General features: G+C 40.2%; 1 protein-coding gene across 1 annotated transcript in view; it reads right to left on the minus strand.

Moving 5' to 3' along the window:
* Positions 1 to 18,350, minus strand: part of LOC133619820 (cytosolic phospholipase A2 beta-like) — an 81,366-nt gene that overhangs the window by 53,922 nt on the left and 9,094 nt on the right. The window contains exons 3-11 of the mRNA XM_061981120.1: positions 12,956 to 13,084; positions 10,418 to 10,452; positions 10,278 to 10,320; positions 10,087 to 10,159; positions 8,493 to 8,629; positions 8,256 to 8,384; positions 4,428 to 4,468; positions 4,282 to 4,324; positions 674 to 728 (exon numbers count right to left, since the gene is read on the minus strand). Coding sequence (XP_061837104.1) covers positions 674 to 728; positions 4,282 to 4,324; positions 4,428 to 4,468; positions 8,256 to 8,384; positions 8,493 to 8,629; positions 10,087 to 10,159; positions 10,278 to 10,320; positions 10,418 to 10,452; positions 12,956 to 13,084 — 685 coding nt within the window. The remainder of the gene's footprint in view (positions 1 to 673; positions 729 to 4,281; positions 4,325 to 4,427; positions 4,469 to 8,255; positions 8,385 to 8,492; positions 8,630 to 10,086; positions 10,160 to 10,277; positions 10,321 to 10,417; positions 10,453 to 12,955; positions 13,085 to 18,350) is intronic.

Raw genomic sequence — 18,350 nt, forward strand, 5'->3', positions numbered from 1 at the left:
TCAACACGGTCTAGATGTAATTGTATGTACGAGTATCAAACATCGAGGTCAGGATGTTCAAACACGGCAGATACACGCGCAGTCCCCTTTCAATGTGGTCACACTCAGACAACAATGTGTATTTTGATTTGTTGATAGTTAATAATACAGAGTGCCATTAGGTCCTCTTACCCTCATCTCAATGGATGTTCCCAGGTGTCTCAGTTGAAGTGATCGGAATAGATTTGGTTTTTTTCTGGATTTTTCATTTGTCATTTTATTACATGTGGTGTACACTGCATCCAAACTTCAAGTGCAATATAATGTTTTACTTTTCAGGGCCAGTAGATGTATTCCAGCCTTAGAGGTGTGTACAGTAAGACCAAAAGTACTTAAATCAACAGGTGAATAATAAAGCATCCCGCCCATCCCCAACCGGGCCAAGCATGGCAAATCCGGAACGGCGGCGCCACGTCCAAAGAATCAGGGAGAAGCAGAACACCCATCCCCAGGAGGACAGCCGTACAGCGGAAGTAAATCAAGCAGCGTTTTGGCCCCAAAAACCACTGTCCACCGAGAGTCGTTCTATCCATATTTTCATTTTAACATTATATCGACCCTGACAAGCATGTTATGTAACCTTTAAAACGTTTGACCAAAATTATGCATTGTACTTTCAGATGATATACAATACCATAATTGTTTAGGAGCTTGTCAACCTTGATGTCCAAAACAGAGAATGGGGCAGCCTAAAAGAAATACAGATTACATAATTTAATATATAAACATATAATTAGTACATATACTATAGATACATGTACAAACCCCGTTTCCATATGAGTTGGGAAATTGTGTTAGATGTAAATATAAACGGAATACAATGATTTGCAAATCACTTTCAACCCATATTCAGTTGAATATGCTACAAAGACAACGTATTTGATGTTCAAACAGATAAAACATTTTTTTTTTTGCAAATAATCATTAACTTTAGAATTTGATGCCAGCAACACGTGACAAAGAAGTTGGGAAAGGTGGCAATAAATACTGATAAAGTTGAGGAATGCTCATCAAAGACATATTTGAAACATCCCACAGGTGAACAGGCAAATTGGGAACAGGTGGGTGCCATGATTGGATATAAAAGTTGATTCCATGAAATGCTCAGTCATTAACAAACAAGGATGGGGCGAGGGTCACCACTTTGTCAACAAAGGCGTGAGCAAATTGTTGAACAGTTTAAGGAAAACCTTTCTCAACCAGCTATTGCAAGGAATTTAGGGATTTCACCATCTACGGTCCGTAATATCATCAAAGGGTTCAGAGAATCTGGAGAAATGACTGCACGTAAGCAGCTAAGCCCGTGACCTTCGATCCCTCAGGCTGTGCTGCATCAACAAGCGACATCAGTGTGTAAAGGATATCACTACATGGGCTCAGGAACACTTCAGAAACCCACTGTCAATAACTACAGTTGGTCGCTACATCTGTAAGTGGAAGTTAAAACTCTCCTATGCAAGGCGAAAACCGTTTATCAACAACACCCAGAAACGCCGTCGGCTTCGCTGGGCCTGAGCTCATCTAAGATGGACTGATACAAAGTGGAAAAGTGTTCTGTAGTCTGACGAGTCCACATTTCAAATTGTTTTTGGAAACTGTGGACGTCGTGTCCTCCGGACCAAAGAGGAAAAGAACCATCCGGATTGTTATAGGCGCAAAGTTGAAAAGCCAGCATCTGTGATGGTATGGGGGTGTATTAATGCCCAAGACATGGGTAACTTACACATCTGTGAAGGCGCCATTAATGCTGAAAGGTACATACAGGTTTTGGAGCAACATGTGTTGCCATCCAAGCAACGTTACCATGGACGCCCCTGCTTATTTCAAAAGACAATGCCAAACCACGTGTTACATCAACGTGGCTTCATAGTAAAAGAGTGCGGGTACTAGACTGGCCTGCCTGTAGTCCAGACCTGTCTCCCATTGAAAATGTGTTATGAAGCCTAAAATACCACAACGGAGACCCCCGTACTGTTGAACAACTTAAGCTGTACATCAAGCAAGAATGGAAAAGAATTCCACCTGAGAAGCTTAAAAAATGTGTCTCCTCAGTTCCCAAACGTTTACTGAGTGTTGTTAAAAGGAACACAGTGGTGAACATGCCCTTTCCCAACTACTTTGGCATGTGTTGCAGCCATGAAATTCTACGTTAATTATTATTTGCAGAAAAAAAATAAAGTTTATGAGTTTGAACATCAAATATCTTGTCTCTGTAGTGCATTCAATTGAATATGGGTTGAAAAGGATTTGCAAATCATTGTATTCCGTTTATATTTACATCTAACACAATTTCCCAACTCATACGGAAACGGGGTTTGTAATTGTCTATCCATCTGTCCATCTTCAACCGCTTGTCCGGAATTGGGTCGCGGGGACAACAGCTCCAGCAGAGTCCCACAGACTTCCCTCTCCAGAGCAACATTAGCAACTTCCTCCTGGGGGACCCGAAGCGTTTCCAGGCCAGAGAGGAGATGTAATACCCCCATCTGGTCCTTGGCCTGCCCCGGGGTCTCCTCCCAGTGGGATGTGCAGTGGTATGTGGGCTTGTATAAAGCCTCAGGGAGTTGAACGCCCCTGCCTTACATAGTTACGGGTCACCCTTGGGCGAGGTGTAGCACCCGAATGCACCCCCCCACCCCATCAGGGTTACGATACTACCCATGGAACACACACAAAGGAGATGAGTTACCTGGCCCGGGGGAAGCTCGGGGCCCTCCTCCAGAGCGAGACCCGGAGGCAGGGCTCGCCGCCCGGCCGGGCACTGCCCGAAGAAGTTACATGGACACACCATTTTCTCTGCCACGTGGGCCCACCACCCGCGGTCGGAACCAGTGGGGTCGGGTGCGCTGCCACTTGGATGGCAGTGAAAATGGAGGCTCCAGACGGACCATGTAATTGTATGTACATTTAATATACGTACATGTAATTATGTTCTGTCTACCCTGTAACTGTATGTCTGATCCTGGATGGGTTTGTACTGACAATGTTGTTGTACTTTTTAAGTGCAATGACAATAAAGTTCTATTCCATTATGGCGGTCCGCCCCCTATACAAGCAGTTATGTCCTAGGCATGATGTTAAAGTGCATCCGGCAGTGGAGGCTCCTCTTTGGGGTCTTGGGGCACTCGGAGGTTAACCCCTTTACTACTGTTACCCCAGGTGGCCCTTGGCAAAGGCCTAGTACCTGACTGCCCCCTAGCCAGGGATACGGTGAAGACCTCAACGGCGGAGCAGGCGGAAGACGGTAGATTTAAGAACTACCACAACGGGTGCGATGGCGGAAGAGGGCTGCAGCAGAAAAGGGTCACCAGTCGTCTTGGACTCCATGCCACTGGACCCTGACCCGATTCTGTCAAGGATCGTATGGTGACGGTCTGTGCACCAGTCTCCCCACGTTAAACATAGTCACGCACAGGCATCCTCCATAAAGGGATACACCCCTACCAGGAGGATCGTCGTACTCGTTCGAGTGACCGCCGATGATACAAGCAGTGTCAAAGCTTGGTCCGCATTAATTGGGCTTACCACTCATGGTACTCAACTTTCAATTTACCGGTCGTTCTGCGTTCATATTCTCACCTGTGGTCATGAGCATCGCGGGGTTCTCCCTTCAGAGATAGGGAGAGAAGCTCAGTCATTCAGGATGAGCTCGAAGTAAAGTCACTGCTCATCTCCATTTAGAGGAGCCAGATAAGGTGACATTGACATCTGGTTAGGATGCCCCATAAACGCGGAGGAGCTGGGCAAAGTGGGCTGGGAGAGGCAAGTCTGGGCTTCTCTGCTTAGGCTGCTGCCCCCGCGACTCAACCCAGAATAAGCGGAGGAAGATGGATGCATGGACGGACGTGTAATTGTATGTAGACATATTATTGGTATATATAGCATGCTTTACAAAATTAGATACTATGCTACATCTGTAAAGTTTCAGACTGATAATGACATTATATAGAGCTAACCCTCAAAACCTTGACCAATCGCAAGTATAGTAGGTGGGGAGGAGGCTGTCAAACTTAAGATGTTCGGCCCAGAGGAGAAAAATGCTGATTTACCCTACACGCAACTTGATACTTCTGGACTATTTTATGAAATAAACCTTCTATAGTGCCCCCAATGGGATCCAATATCATTTTACATTCTTTTAAGCAATGTGTTGTAAGAGTTGTGTCCTGTGAGGCTGCACTAACAAGTACAGTGCGATGCACTCGGAGTATTTGATATCTTGCAGAAGTTATTGTCGCTTACCAGAAGGACGCCATTGCTGACGTAGTCACAAGGAGGATCCTCACTAGAAATAAAAGAGAAACATTCTGCGTTAATCAATTCCTCAAAATTGAGAGCAACTGTCAATATTTAAAATAAACTGCAATGAAATGAGTATGTTACTGTACCTGAGGATTTTTTCAAACTGCATTAAAATGCGGTCTTTTGTCTATAAAACAGAAACATATGGAAAATAACATGCAGAAAGTATTTAATTTGTTCATGTATTTACATTCCATTGTTATTATTATCAGTCTGTTAAGAAGGGGTGTACCAATACAACTTCTGATACGATACTAAAATTGGAGACTAATATTGAATCTTACATTCTTTTATTTATTTTTTTAGTGTGGAATGTTAGAAAATGCTTGCTCAAGTGAAATTAGCCAAAAAGAGAACAGTTATAGCTATGAAAAATATTGACTTGTTTATTATTACCGTATTTTTAGGAGTATAAGTCGCAACGGAGTATAAGTCGCACCTGCCGAAAATGCATAATAAAGAAGGGAAAAAACATATATAAGTTGCATTGGAGCCCGGCCAAACTATGAAAGAAACTGCGACTTATAGTCCGAAAAATACGGTAATTGTCTGGATTGGATTTATGCTGTGTTTAAGTTGAAGTGGAGTGGTAATTTGTTTTTGGCATCATCTATTTGCCACAATAATTCATTCTTGTGTGCTTGTTGGAGGACATTTAAATGTTAACTGGCTGTCCATCTAAACACGCAGCAGGATTTATTGTCTTGGAGATTATATCACACATTTTATATGCAAGCGTATACCATCCGATACTTGTTTTTTTTGCTGATATCGGACAAATCGGACAAATATCTGATACCTTTATCTGATTGGGACACCCCTGTTTGAAATTACTGTATGTTTTTAGATGAGCGTTTTTATTCCCTGTTCTCTTCATGCACCAAAGCAAGATGGTCAATTCCTTGTTTGTCCAAAAAAAATGTGTCACTTTATTTTACCAATGAGATACAAAAAATACAAGACAAATTACTGATTGATATTTTTGGGGATTGAAATCTAAAAAATTTTTTTAGATTTTTTTAGTTTAGATTTCAAATATTTCCATATACAAACCCCGTTTCCATATGAGTTGGGAAATTGTGTTAGATGTAAATATAAACGGAATACAATGATTTGCAAATCCTTTTCAACCCATATTCAGTTGAATGCATGACAAAGACAACATATTTGATGTTCAAACTCATAAACTTTTTTTTTTTTTTTTGCAAATAATAATTAACTTAGAATTTCATGGCTGCAACACGTGCCAAAGTAGTTGGGAAAGGGCATGTTCACCACTGTGTTACATCACCTTTTCTTTTAACAACACTCAATAAACGATTGGGAACTGAGGAAACTAATTGTTGAAGCTTTGAAAGTGGAATTCTTTCCCATTCTTGTTTTATGTAGAGCTTCAGTCGTTCAACAGTCCGAGGTCTCCGCTGTCGTATTTTACGCTTCATAATGCGCCACACATTTTCGATGGGAGACAGGTCTGAACTGCAGGCGGGACAGGAAAGTACCCGCACTCTTTTTTTACAAAGCCTCGCTGTTGTAACACGTGCTGAATGTGGCTTGGCATTGTCTTGCTGAAATAAGCAGGGGCGTCCATGAAAAAGACGGCGCTTAGATGGCAGCATATGTTGTTCCAAAACCTGTATGTACCTTTCAGCATTAATGGTGCCTTCACAGATGTGTAAGTTACCCATGCCTTGGGCACTAATGCACCCCCATACCATCACAGATGCTGGCTTTTCAACTTTGCGTCAATAACAGTCTGGATGGTTCGCTTCCCCTTTGGTCCGGATGACACGATGTCGAATATTTCCAAAAACAATTTGAAATGTGGACTCGTCAGACCACAGAACACTTTTCCACTTTGCATGAGTCCATCTTAGATGATCTCGGGCCCAGAGAAGCCGGCGGCATTTCTGGATGTTGTTGATAAATGGCTTTCGCTTTGCATAGTAGAGCTTTAACTTGCACTTACAGATGTATCGACAAACTGTATTTAGTGACAGTGGTTTTCTGAAGTGTTCCTGAGCTCATGTGGTGATATCCTTTAGAGATTGATGTCGGTTTTTGATACAGTGCCGTCTGAGGGATCGCAGGTCACGGTCATTCAGTGTTGGTTTCCGGCCATGCCGCTTACGTGGAGTGATTTCTCCAAATTCTCTGAACCTTTTGATGATATTATGGACTGTAGATGTTGAAATCCCTAAATTTCTTGCAATTGCACTTTGAGAAACGTTGTTCTTAAACTGTTTGACTATTTGCTCACGCAGTTGTGAACAAAGGCGTGTACCTCGCCCCATCCTTTCTTGTGAAAGACTGAGCATTTTTTGGGAAGCTGTTTTTATACCCAATCATGGCACCCACCTGTTCCCAATTAGCCTGCACACCTCTGGGATGTTCCAAATAAGTGTTTGATGAGCATTCCTCAACTTTATCAGTATTTATTGCCACCTTTCCCAACTTCTTTGTCACGTGTTGCTGGCATAAAATTCTAAAGTTAATGATTATTTGCAAAAAAAAAAAATGTTTATCAGTTTGAACATCAAATATGTTGTCTTTGTAGCATATTCAACTGAATATGGGTTGAAAATGATTTGCAAATCATTGTATTCCGTTTATATTTACATCTAACACAATTTCCCAACTCATATGGAAACAGGCTTTGTATAATATAATATGATATACTATTGGTTATATGCCATGTGCCTCTCTCGTACGCTAGGAGGTGCGTATTTCATTTTACTGCAGTTCAAATTATTCCTTTTCCGGTTGACCTATGATGTCACACTCGCCATCTGCGGATCCTTAAAACTTGTTTGAAGTGATGTCGGCTGTAATATTGGCACACATATAACAAGTATTATGTCTCTAATGGCTATGCTGATGTTAAATAGCAGGCAGCATCAACAAATTATCTTGGATTGGACTACGAACATGGCGATACTACCAAGAATGTATTGGGGCGGATGCAGGTCCGAAGCAAAGACAGACCTGCGGAAGAGTTTTTTCAAAGGAATTTTCGGACAAGGAATCATGGAAGCAAAACTTTTGAATGCCTCGGAGTTCATTCATAAGGCTCTTTGGATTGATGGAAGAAGTTTTAAATCCGACGGAAAAGACCGTTTCGGGAGTCCGAATTTAGCCGGCATTTTACATTTCCTTAGCTACCTTCTTGGATAAATCCCAGTTTATTTTCTTCTACCATCAATGTACTTCAAAATGTTCTGTTCTTTTAATTTGTGAAGCAAATAAACAGTCTCTCCTCTTCATTACAATTGTTGCTTATGCCCCATCCATCCATTTTCTACCACTTATTCCCTTTGGGGTCGCGGGGGGCGCTGGAGCCTATTAGTGCATCTGCCTCACAATACGAAGGTCCTGAGTAGTCTTGGGTTAAATCCCGGGCTCGGGATCTTTCTGTGTGGAGTTTGCATGTTCTCCCCGTGACTGCGTGGGTTCCCTCCGGGTACTCCGGCTTCCTCCCACTTCCAAAGACATGCACCTGGGGATAAGTTGATTGGCAACACTAAATTGGCCCTAGTGTGTGAATGTGAGTGTGAATGTTGTCTGTCTATCTGTGTTGGCCCTGCGATGAGGTGGCGACTTGTCCAGGGTGTACGCCGCCTTCCGCCCGATTGTAGCTGAGTTATGTTTTTATTGAATTGTATCTGAGACTGACGCATGCGCGATACGAAGGGTCGTCTGCGGCCACACACACCCTCTCAAGAGATCTGCTTTCCAATCGCATAATCCAGGTGTGTTAGTCCGACTTTTCAAAAACCGAAGACGATCAGAATAAGGTGTTTCCATTGGTTGTAGGAGACTTATTTAGAGACAAACTATTTGAGAATTTTGACTAATTTTGTGCATGGACATGTACTGACTAATGTTCACCAACTTTTCACTCATCCTGTTCCTACCTCAGGATTCAAAGTGAAAGTCATGGCTTCCTTCTCCCCTGCTTGGAGATTGCTGAGGTCAAAGAGAACAGTCGAAATCAGGTCATTGAATGAAAGGTCCTGGTCGTGTAGCTTGATCTCCAAAATATTCTGGAAAAACAGAAGACTTGCTGATTTTGTACAGTTTGTAGTTTTACAACAAATATATATCGATGTAACAACAGAAAAAGAACAGGAACATTTCATTAAGTGTCTTACTTTCAGGTTGGAGGGGACCCTGAAGCTGAACGTTTCATTCCACTTTGGGTTCAAATTGTTGTTAATGGTTGTCGTCTTGTATTCGCTCGCTGCCGCCGTAGGAAGAGAAAGAGAGACGAAGCAGTCTGAGTCTGACACTAGAAGATAGCAAGGAAAAATAACGATTTTAATGACTAATCATTTTAATAACCAATAAGAATCCATGGTCACACAAAGGGTTGCAAACTCCTCGAAAAATAAATTAGGGTCATCTCATGTTAACCCAAATTGTCTTCAACCTTTCTTTCGCCTTTTGTTATTTGTGTGAGCCATTTGGTATACAGTGGGATAAAATACAATACTAGAGCTGCACCAAACGATTATTTCTTGAATCAATGAATCTATTGATTTTTTTTTCTTTTTTTGACTCATCGATGACATTTTGTGTATTTAACTGTTTTTAGTGTAGTGATGCCGGGTTCTGACATTGATTTGACCATTGAAATTTGGTCAGTTCCCAACCAACAACGTAGATCCAACGTTGGACAACCTACTTGGTGGCCTAGTGGTTAGAGTGTCGGTAGGTTGTGAGTTCAAACCCCGGCCGAGTCATACCAAAGACTATAAAAATGGGACCCATTACCTCCCTGCTTGGCACTCAGCATCAAGGGTTGGAATTGGGGGTTGAATCACCAAAAATGATTCCCGGGCGTGGCCACTGCTGCTGCCCACTGCTCCCCTCACCTCCCAGGGGGTGGAACAAGGGGATGAGTCAAATGCAGAGGACAAATTTCACCACACCCAGTGTGTGTGACAATCATTGGTACTTCAACTTAACTTTAACTTAGCTTTAACTTTAACATCACTGTTGTCTCAATTTACAAATACAACTATTTTTCAATGTTGTTTCAAAGTCAGTTTTAAAGGACATGTTTGTATAATCAACGTTGTATCAATGCCTTGTGCCTGCTGTGTAGTTACAGGGGCAGTATTGGTCTTACTAAAACTGATACTTTTTAATTTTAAATATTTAGGATCAATGAACAATTTGGCTCCGCAAATGTTTAATCACAGAAAAACAAGAAAGCAGTGTAACTATATAAACTAAATATTTTAACAATTGCTCCTGCTAACTTCTTGTAGCCTATAGTTTAGCCATGTTTAAATGACTTGACTAAAATACAAGAAAAGACCAACCTTGTGTGTTTATTGGAGGACATTAAAGCTTTCCAGCTTTGCACAAGTAAACACGCTGCAGCACTATTTGTATCGGAAATGATATCACACATTTTACATGCGAGTATGTCAATTAATAATAACACTTGTTTGTTTTTTTATGATATCGGACCGATATCTGATATCAGTATCGGATCAGGACACCCCAAGATAAGACACTCAATAAATGTTAATGTTTTCATAGATTTTACATCAATCAGTTCAAAGTACATGTGTACTACACTAAAAAGTGTAAAGAAACATGTCACATCATTTAGTAATATTTTGGTGAAAAAACACTTGGTCTGCACTATTTTACCCATAATTTTGCTTTAAATGACGCTGGATTCTTATTTGTCAAAATATAAACTGTAAAGGATAAAAGTTTTACTCTACTTGCAGTAATCACTGGAAGTGTGTATCTTGGCTGCTACCACGGTAACATTTAATGTCCAGTAAGAAATCACTTCCTTCTGTTGAATGAAAAAAAAAAACATAAATTATACCTGAACAAATATCACATTTTCTCCACCATGGACTGATCTTTAAGCAATTGTCATGAAGCAAAATAGTCATTAATATATAGTTTACCACTGAATTTGCCGTTTGGAGGAGACCGGCAGCTTCTTTGATACTAAAGAAAATAGAATGTGACACAAATTTGTAAAGGCCATGTATCTTAAATACAATTGTAGATTCAATGTATAAAAAAAGAAAAACAGAATGGTTACCTTTGCTGAAGCTCAAAGGCAATCCAAAGTTTACCCTTAATCATGATGAAAAAAAAATGTCAATGATGTCCTTATGCCATAGTGATTATCTACTGTTTCTTATCTATGTAGCAATATATTTATATCAACACCGTAAAGTATCAAATTAGTACCAGCAAAAAAAGCCCATGGTTTAATATTGTCAGGCTCAAGTGAGCGTTGCTTGCAACGTGACCCCAAGATGCAGAGCACGGCAGACAGCTTGCAGGTAAAAGTATATTTAATGACAACAACTAGTGCAGTGGTTCTTAACCTTGTTGGAGGTACCGAACCCCACCAGTTTCATATGCGCATTCACCGAACCCTTCTTTAGTGAAAAATAAAATGTTTTTTTTTCAAATTCAAGACAAAGTTATATGTCTTTTGGTAACACTTTAGTATGGGGATCATATTCTAAGTAACAAAGACTTAATTTAGAGTTATTTGGTTAGGGTTAGGATTAGAGGGTTAGGGCCAGGGTTAGGGTTATAATAAGGCCATGCCGAATAAGGCATTAATACGTACTTAATAATGACTAGTTAAGAGCCAATATGTTACTAATTTGCATGTTAATAAGCAACTAATTAATGGTGAATATGTTCCCCATACTAAAGTGTTACCATGTTTTATTACTGGTGCACAAAATGAACTGTGCATGAACATCACATTGTTCAAAGAACAAAACCAACACAGTGCATAAACTCACAACAAATTACACACCTGCAAATCAGTGTGACTTCTGCTGTTGTCGTATCCGTAATACGCCGATAGGGAGAAGTTTTTATTTACACGATGAGTCGTTGTGTGTCTTGACCTCCGCCGAACCCCTGAGCCAGACTCACCGAACCCCTAAGGTTCGATCGAACCCAGGTTAAGAACCACTGAACTAGTGCATTGTGGAAGTACACAAAAAGCAGAGAAATGCTAATAAACCAAAATCATCCATTCTTGAAAGCAAACCAACCATTAGAAAGAACCAGCAGCCAGAGGAAGGTGAAGCTGGAAATTAAAACCTCTTGAATTGTGATCAGAGACAAGTGAGTTTGCTGATTGCCAATCAAGAGCAAGCGAGGGAAACAGCGCATGAGGTGACTGCAGGATAAAGCACAAAACAGGAAGTAGGAACTAGGATTAAGAGCGCTGTACAGGAACGACAAAGAACACAAACACATGCACAACTTTTCAGGAGAAATCCTGACAGTACTACTTTGTGTGTTCAGTGTTCACTGTTTGTATGTGCAGTTACATTTTTTTCTTTGCTACCGCCGATCATAGCAAATACATTTTTGTTTCATCTGACATCACATGGACAAAGATAAGACCTTCTGAAGGAAAGTTCTGTGGTCAGATGAAACAAAAATTGTGATGTTTGGCCACAATACCCAGCAATATGTTTGGAGGAGAAAAGGTGAGGCCTTTAATCCCATGCACACCATTCCTACCGTCAAGCATGGTGGTGGTTGTATTATGCTCTTGGCCCGTTTTGCTGCCAATGGAACTGGTGCTTTAAATGGGACAATGAAAAAGGAGGTTTACCTCCAAATTCTTCAGGACAACCTAAAATCATCAGCCCGGAGGTTGGGTTTTGGGCGCAGTTGGGTGTTCCAACAGGACAATGACCCTAAACACGCGTCAAAAGTGATAAAGGAACGGCTAAATCAGGCTACAATTAAGGTTTTAGAATGGCCTTCCCAAAGTCCTGACTTAAACGTGTGGACAATGCTGAAGAAACAAGTCCATGTCAGAAAACCAACAAATTTAGCTGAACTGCACCAATTTCGTCAAGAGCAGTGGTCAAAACAATGTATATATTTATATACATAGAAATGTGATATACCTGCGACCACCTCTGGTGATTACGTCCAGCTCAGGGAGTGGCAATATTTGGAACACAAAAAAAAGGGCGGTAACAAAGAAAAAAATTTAACTGCACATACATTCTGGTCACAGAAGGTGACCAGAATGCTATTTGTGCCATTTGTCTACAACTGAATGGAATGCTAACGTGGGAGATTCCGACTATTTTGGACTGGTAGTAGTCGATCCACAGCGATCGTTCTGCCACACAACCTCAATGCTAACGAGGGGAAATTACACTTCGACGACTGTCGATGGCTTTGACAGTAGGATTGCATCAAAACAGTTGTTTTTCTCACTACGATAGGGCGAAACCATCCTTGCCGAGGCACACCGTCCTGGTTATTGGAGTATAAATATTTGGAGTTTTGGCACCAGCCAATCTAAGTCTTAGAATAGATCTGACCAATCTAAATCTATGAGCATGAACTGATGAAGCATACTCGAATGAGAGGCGAAACGTCTTCTAAGACAAACTAAACAGTCCAGTTGCGATCGATAGAATGCCCTGAGATCCCAATGACCTGGATGAATGAAAACATTCTGTGTAAAATACATTGGAAAACAGGCGCCATCTGGGCATCTGTGTAAATGTTGCAAACAGTGTTACAATGTTCTTTTGCTCTTTCTAGCAACATGAACAGAACTTTGCTGATAGGTTACCTGGGGATTGATGGGAAATTCCTTGATGTCCTTCTTCCCCACTGCCAAAGTGCTGATATCAAACATAATGGTTTGAATCACATCATCAAATCTGATGTCCTCATCACAAAGCATTATCTGCAGAATACACTGGGAAGACACACAGCAGAATTAACAGCAGAGTATTTCTATGTATTTGTATATCATTTATTGGAAGATGAATTACTAGAGATGTTCGATAATGACTTTTTTGCCGATATCCGAAATTCCGATATTATTCAACTCCTAATTACCGATTCCGATATCAACCGATACCGATATATACAGTCGTGGAATTAACACATTAATATGCCTAATTTTGTTGTGATGCCCCGCTGGATGCATTAAACAATGTAACAAGGCTTTCCAAAATAAATCAACTCAAGTTATGGAAAAAAAATGGCAACATGGCACTGCCATATTTATTATTGAAGTCACAAAGTGCATTCTTTTTTTTAACATGCCTCAAAACAGCGGCTTGGAATTTGGGACATGCTCTCCCTGAGAGAGCATGAGGAGGTTGAGGTGGGCGGGGTTGTGGGGGAAGGGGTTGAGGTGGGGGATGGGGGGTTAGGGGTAGCGGGGGGTGTATATTGTAGCGTCCCGGAAGAGTTAGTGCTGCAAGGGGTTCTGGATATTTGTTCTGTATGGCTGTTGACCAAGTATGAATTGCATTCACTGGTGTGTGGAAAAAGCTTTAGATATTATGTGACTGGGCCGGGCACGCAAAGGCAGTGCCTTTAAGGTTTATTGGCGCTCTGTACTTCTCCCTACGTTCGTGTACACAGCGGCGTTTTAAAAAGTCATAAATTTTACTTTTTGAAACCGATACCGATAATTTCCGATATTACATTTTAAAGCATTTATCGGCCGATAATATCGGCAGTCCGATATTATCAGACATCACTATTGATTACATTTCAGTTTTTCCTTCTCTGTCTTTTATTTTGTATTTGTCAAGCCCCTTTTAGCTGCGTGCCTACTACCGACTCGAAGCTAGTAGGTGCAAAGTGCTAACAGAAAATGTCATTGTTGTAGACAAAAAAATTAAATATAGTTGGGATGTTGGCATTAAAGTAATCCGCATGAAAACTGATTTAGAAATAAGCAAGTTATGATTTATTTTCGATATAGAATACGTTGTATTGCATTGCCTTAAATGGGAACGTTGCCCTCGCATGTTTCTCAGCACGCTGACGTAGCAAATTACTGTATATCTATGCTAACAGTCTCCCCACGCTAGCGCACTTCCAATGTTGCGGCATACTTTATCAAGCCTCCTTCCTCTCTGCCCCCCCCCCCCCCCCCCACTCCTTTTTTTTTAAAGGGGAACTGCACTTTTTTTAAATTTTGCCTACCATTCACAATCATTATGGGAGAAAATAATTATTATAATTTAAAAAATCAGCTCGTTCTAGGTGGCTTGCAATGCAGCTAATAGGAGCAATCAATTCTGCCTCTAAATCACTTTAAAAATGCATTAAAAAACCGCTAACGATAATTTCGTAACCTGTATAATAACCAAGCTGTATCGAGATTTGTGTTTTGTATCACTGAGGAACTCTTTTTCTAGCGTAGTAGCACAGTCTTGCAATGGGATACTAATGCATAAAAGCTAGCTTTTGCATCAGCAACTGAATTGCTTTTGAATTTGTAATTCACAACACAATGCAATAGGACACCAATCTGTATTGACTGAAAAACATGAACAAATTTATTACAGTTTCTGTAAAGTATTAGCCCACATTTCATGTTTTGTTTGTACACAGCTAGCCAGACAGTGTATGTAGTTGTAATAACAGGCATTATGTGCTGTATGTATCATGATCAATATTATAGTGACTCACCCGATGGACAGTTGTCTGGCCGGGGAAGTTTTTTCACGTTGACTTTGGGTAAACACGCCATTTATGTCGGTATTGTCACACCGCGGTGAGGGATGTCTTGTCTTGGTTTCTTCTGTCTTGTGAATTGTATGTTTTAGTTTGAAAAGTAACTCCTCTCGTTTCAGGTCACTTGCCCTACTTTTTGTGTCATCAGTCTGATGTCATCCCTGACCCCTGATTGTTTCCACCTGTTCCCCATTACCCTCATGTGTCTTATAAACCCACGCCTCCCTTTGTTCTGTGCCAAATTGCCTCGTTTATTCGTGCCTCTCCAGCTTCCTGTCCATGCCTTGCCTCGTCTTGTGTTTGAATACCTTGATCCTGAATTCCTTCGTTGCTATTTTGAGTTCTCTTTTTCTCCTCAGCAGAGTGATTTTGTGTTATTTAGTTTTCCAGCCGAAGTGGTGAGTTTTCAGTTGTTCTTACAGTTTTTCCTTTTCCTCAATTTTTTGAGTGACATTTTTTGTTAACCGTTATTAGATTAGAGAAAGTATAGGAGTTTCATAGCCACTGTTTCTTCTTCCTGTTGGAGCAATTTTTGTTTATAATAAATTTCATAAAATATACGGCGCCAAGTATAGTTCGTTATTGTTTTTGTGTTTTCCTCCTTTCGGAGTGATTTTCGGTTGTTCCCTTTTTTGGAACCTTTTTCGTTGACTAGGTTAGTTATAGCCTACCGTATTTTTCGGAGTATAAGTCGCACCGGAGTATAAATTGCACCTGCCGAAAATACATAATAAAGAAGGAAAAAAATATATATAAATCGCACTGGAGCCCGGCCAAACTATGAAAAAAACTGCGACTTATAGTCCAAAAAATACGGTATATTGAATTGCCCTGACTCTGGAGGTGAAAGGAAGCTTTCGAAATAAAAGCCTGCCGAATTAATCCCTACTCTGCATCTGAGTCCTATCTTTTGACCAAGCCTGACAGGCATAGCTTGGCTCCAATTTTCACATTTACAGCGTCAAGGCATGCCGACCTCACTCTCATGGCTTTCGTCTGCTCCAACGTTTCAGCCTATCTTTCTGTTCGCTCAGCTTTGAGAGGCAGTCGAACATCCTCCGTATGTTCAGGTTCAAAAAGATAAGGTTGTGAATCCTCATTTGTCTAAAAATAGTTATCTTCGTTGTCTGTAACCAAGTCTGCCATGATTAGAACGCACTCGTGTTTGCTTTCCGGGAGTAGAAACACACATTTGTTGTTGGTAGTGCGCTGCTATAGAAACAGCTGAGTTCCGGTAATACGTAAAATGACCAAAATACGATAAATACTGTACATATTAGAGTTACTACATTATATATAGACTTGCAGTGTGTATATAAAAAGTTGGAAGGTTTTAAAGTTGTTTTAGAGGGCTTCGAAGGCTACAACGGTGACTCCCATTAGCCACATTTTCCAAGCATTTTTTTTATCATCTTTAGAATTCTAAAAAAGACATATGTGTTATTTTCTCTCATGAATTCCAAAAAAGTGCAGTTCCCCTTGAAGCAAATTTGACGTATTTATGGCCGAAATTAAGTTTTAAATTAATTCTTATTTATTGTATGTCTTGTACGTGTTACAGTACAGTATGGTCTGATATTGGCCCGATATAAATTAATTCAAACAAATGTGCTTGCCCAATGCTAATTGCATTGGATATGGCATATACATGCTACTAATTAGCATTCGTGATTTGACATGACGATTTCAACACCTCCAAAATTTGTTAATGAAAACTACAGCTAAGATGAACAGGACGATCAAACAGCTGGTGTGTAATAAGTACAAAACTTACAGTATCAACACTTTGTAGGACTCAACAGAAGATAAGACTGACATATTAACCCTAATGGCAAAGACTAGGGATGTCCGATAATGGCTTTTTGCCGATATCCGATATTCCAACTCTTTAATTACCGATACCGATATCAACTGATACTGATATCAACCGATATATACAGTTGTGGAATTAACACATTATTATGCCTAATTTGGACAACCAGGTATAGTGAAGATAAAATACTTTAAAAAAAATAAAATAAAATAAAATAAGATAAATACATTAAAAACATTTTCTTAAATAAAAAAGAAAGTAAAACAATATAAAAACAGTTACATAGAAACTAGTCATTAATGAAAATTAGTCAAATTAACTGTTAAAGTTTAGTACTATTAGTGGACCAGCAGCACGCACAATCATGTGTGCTTACGGACTGTATCCCTTGCAGACTGTATTGATATATATTGATATATAATGTAGGAACCAGAATATTAACAACAGAAAGAAACAACCCTTTTGTGTGAATGAGTGTGAATGAGTGTAAATGGGGGAGGAAGGTTTTTGGGGTTGGTGCATTAATTATAAGTGTATCTTGTGTTTTTTATGTTGATTTAATAAAAAACAAACAAAAAAAACCCGATACCGATAATTTCCGATATTACATTTTAACGCATTTATCGGCCGATAATATCTGCATGCCGATATTATCGGACGTCTCTAGCAAAGATTACTTCCTGATTACAGCAACACACCTAGGACAAACTGAAATGAAAGCATACTTGCAAATGATACTCAGAAGTGCCAGAAAACAAAATATAACAAGTAAATAAATAGTAAACAGTGTATTCCAGACTGTTCTCAAACACTTCTATACTGCAGCATGCAGAGCCTACGTGGTCACAACAACATTTAACTACAAAATAAGTGTGAAGTATGTGTTATTGGTGCTGATATCATATTGGATCTATATCGGTATTGGTCAATAGTCAAGGCTGCAATATCGGTATTGTATTTAATTGAAAAAGTTGTATCGGGTGGGACATTTCTCGTATTTGTCTTATTTTCTATCATTATGTTGTGGCGATCACAGTAGATATTCAACAATATCTGTTTCCATGTTTACATTATTTTCATGCTAATTGGAGAGTAAACGTTTAGACTGCTGGATCATCAATAACACATCTCTACATTGATGAATCTTTGACGTGAGGTATGAACGACAACAGCAGGAACAATGTTAACCACTCGATGCTAACGATGCAGCTAAAAAAAAACAATTCACATCCGTGGTCTCAGCCCTCAAAGCCCAGTTCTAACTCAGAGGTATTACCCAGGATGTGATGAAGTAATTCCCTGTAGTGTCCGGGTGACTGCCATAGCAATGACTTCTCCACTTAGCATTGCAAAGTCAGCCGCTGATAGCAGATAGCAGTCTCGTTAGCATTAAGTGGCACGCCGAATCCCATAGAGTCCTGCTACGTCCCGTGTTTCGTCTTTTGACGTTGCTCACGTCAAAGGCTCACCAATGTGGAGATATGTTGTTGATGAGACAGGAGTTAAAGACAAAGTGCATCAAAAAGTTGTCAAAAGTTGGTCAACATGAATGTTGCCATGAAGCCATGAATTGATTAACGTGGACCCCGACTTAAACGAGGTGAAAATCTTATTCGGGTGTTACCATTTAATGGTCAATTGTACGGAATATGTATTGAAATGTGCAATCTAC

This window comes from Nerophis lumbriciformis, linkage group LG02 (assembly GCF_033978685.3).
Source record: "Nerophis lumbriciformis linkage group LG02, RoL_Nlum_v2.1, whole genome shotgun sequence".
NCBI lineage: Eukaryota > Metazoa > Chordata > Actinopteri > Syngnathiformes > Syngnathidae > Nerophis > Nerophis lumbriciformis.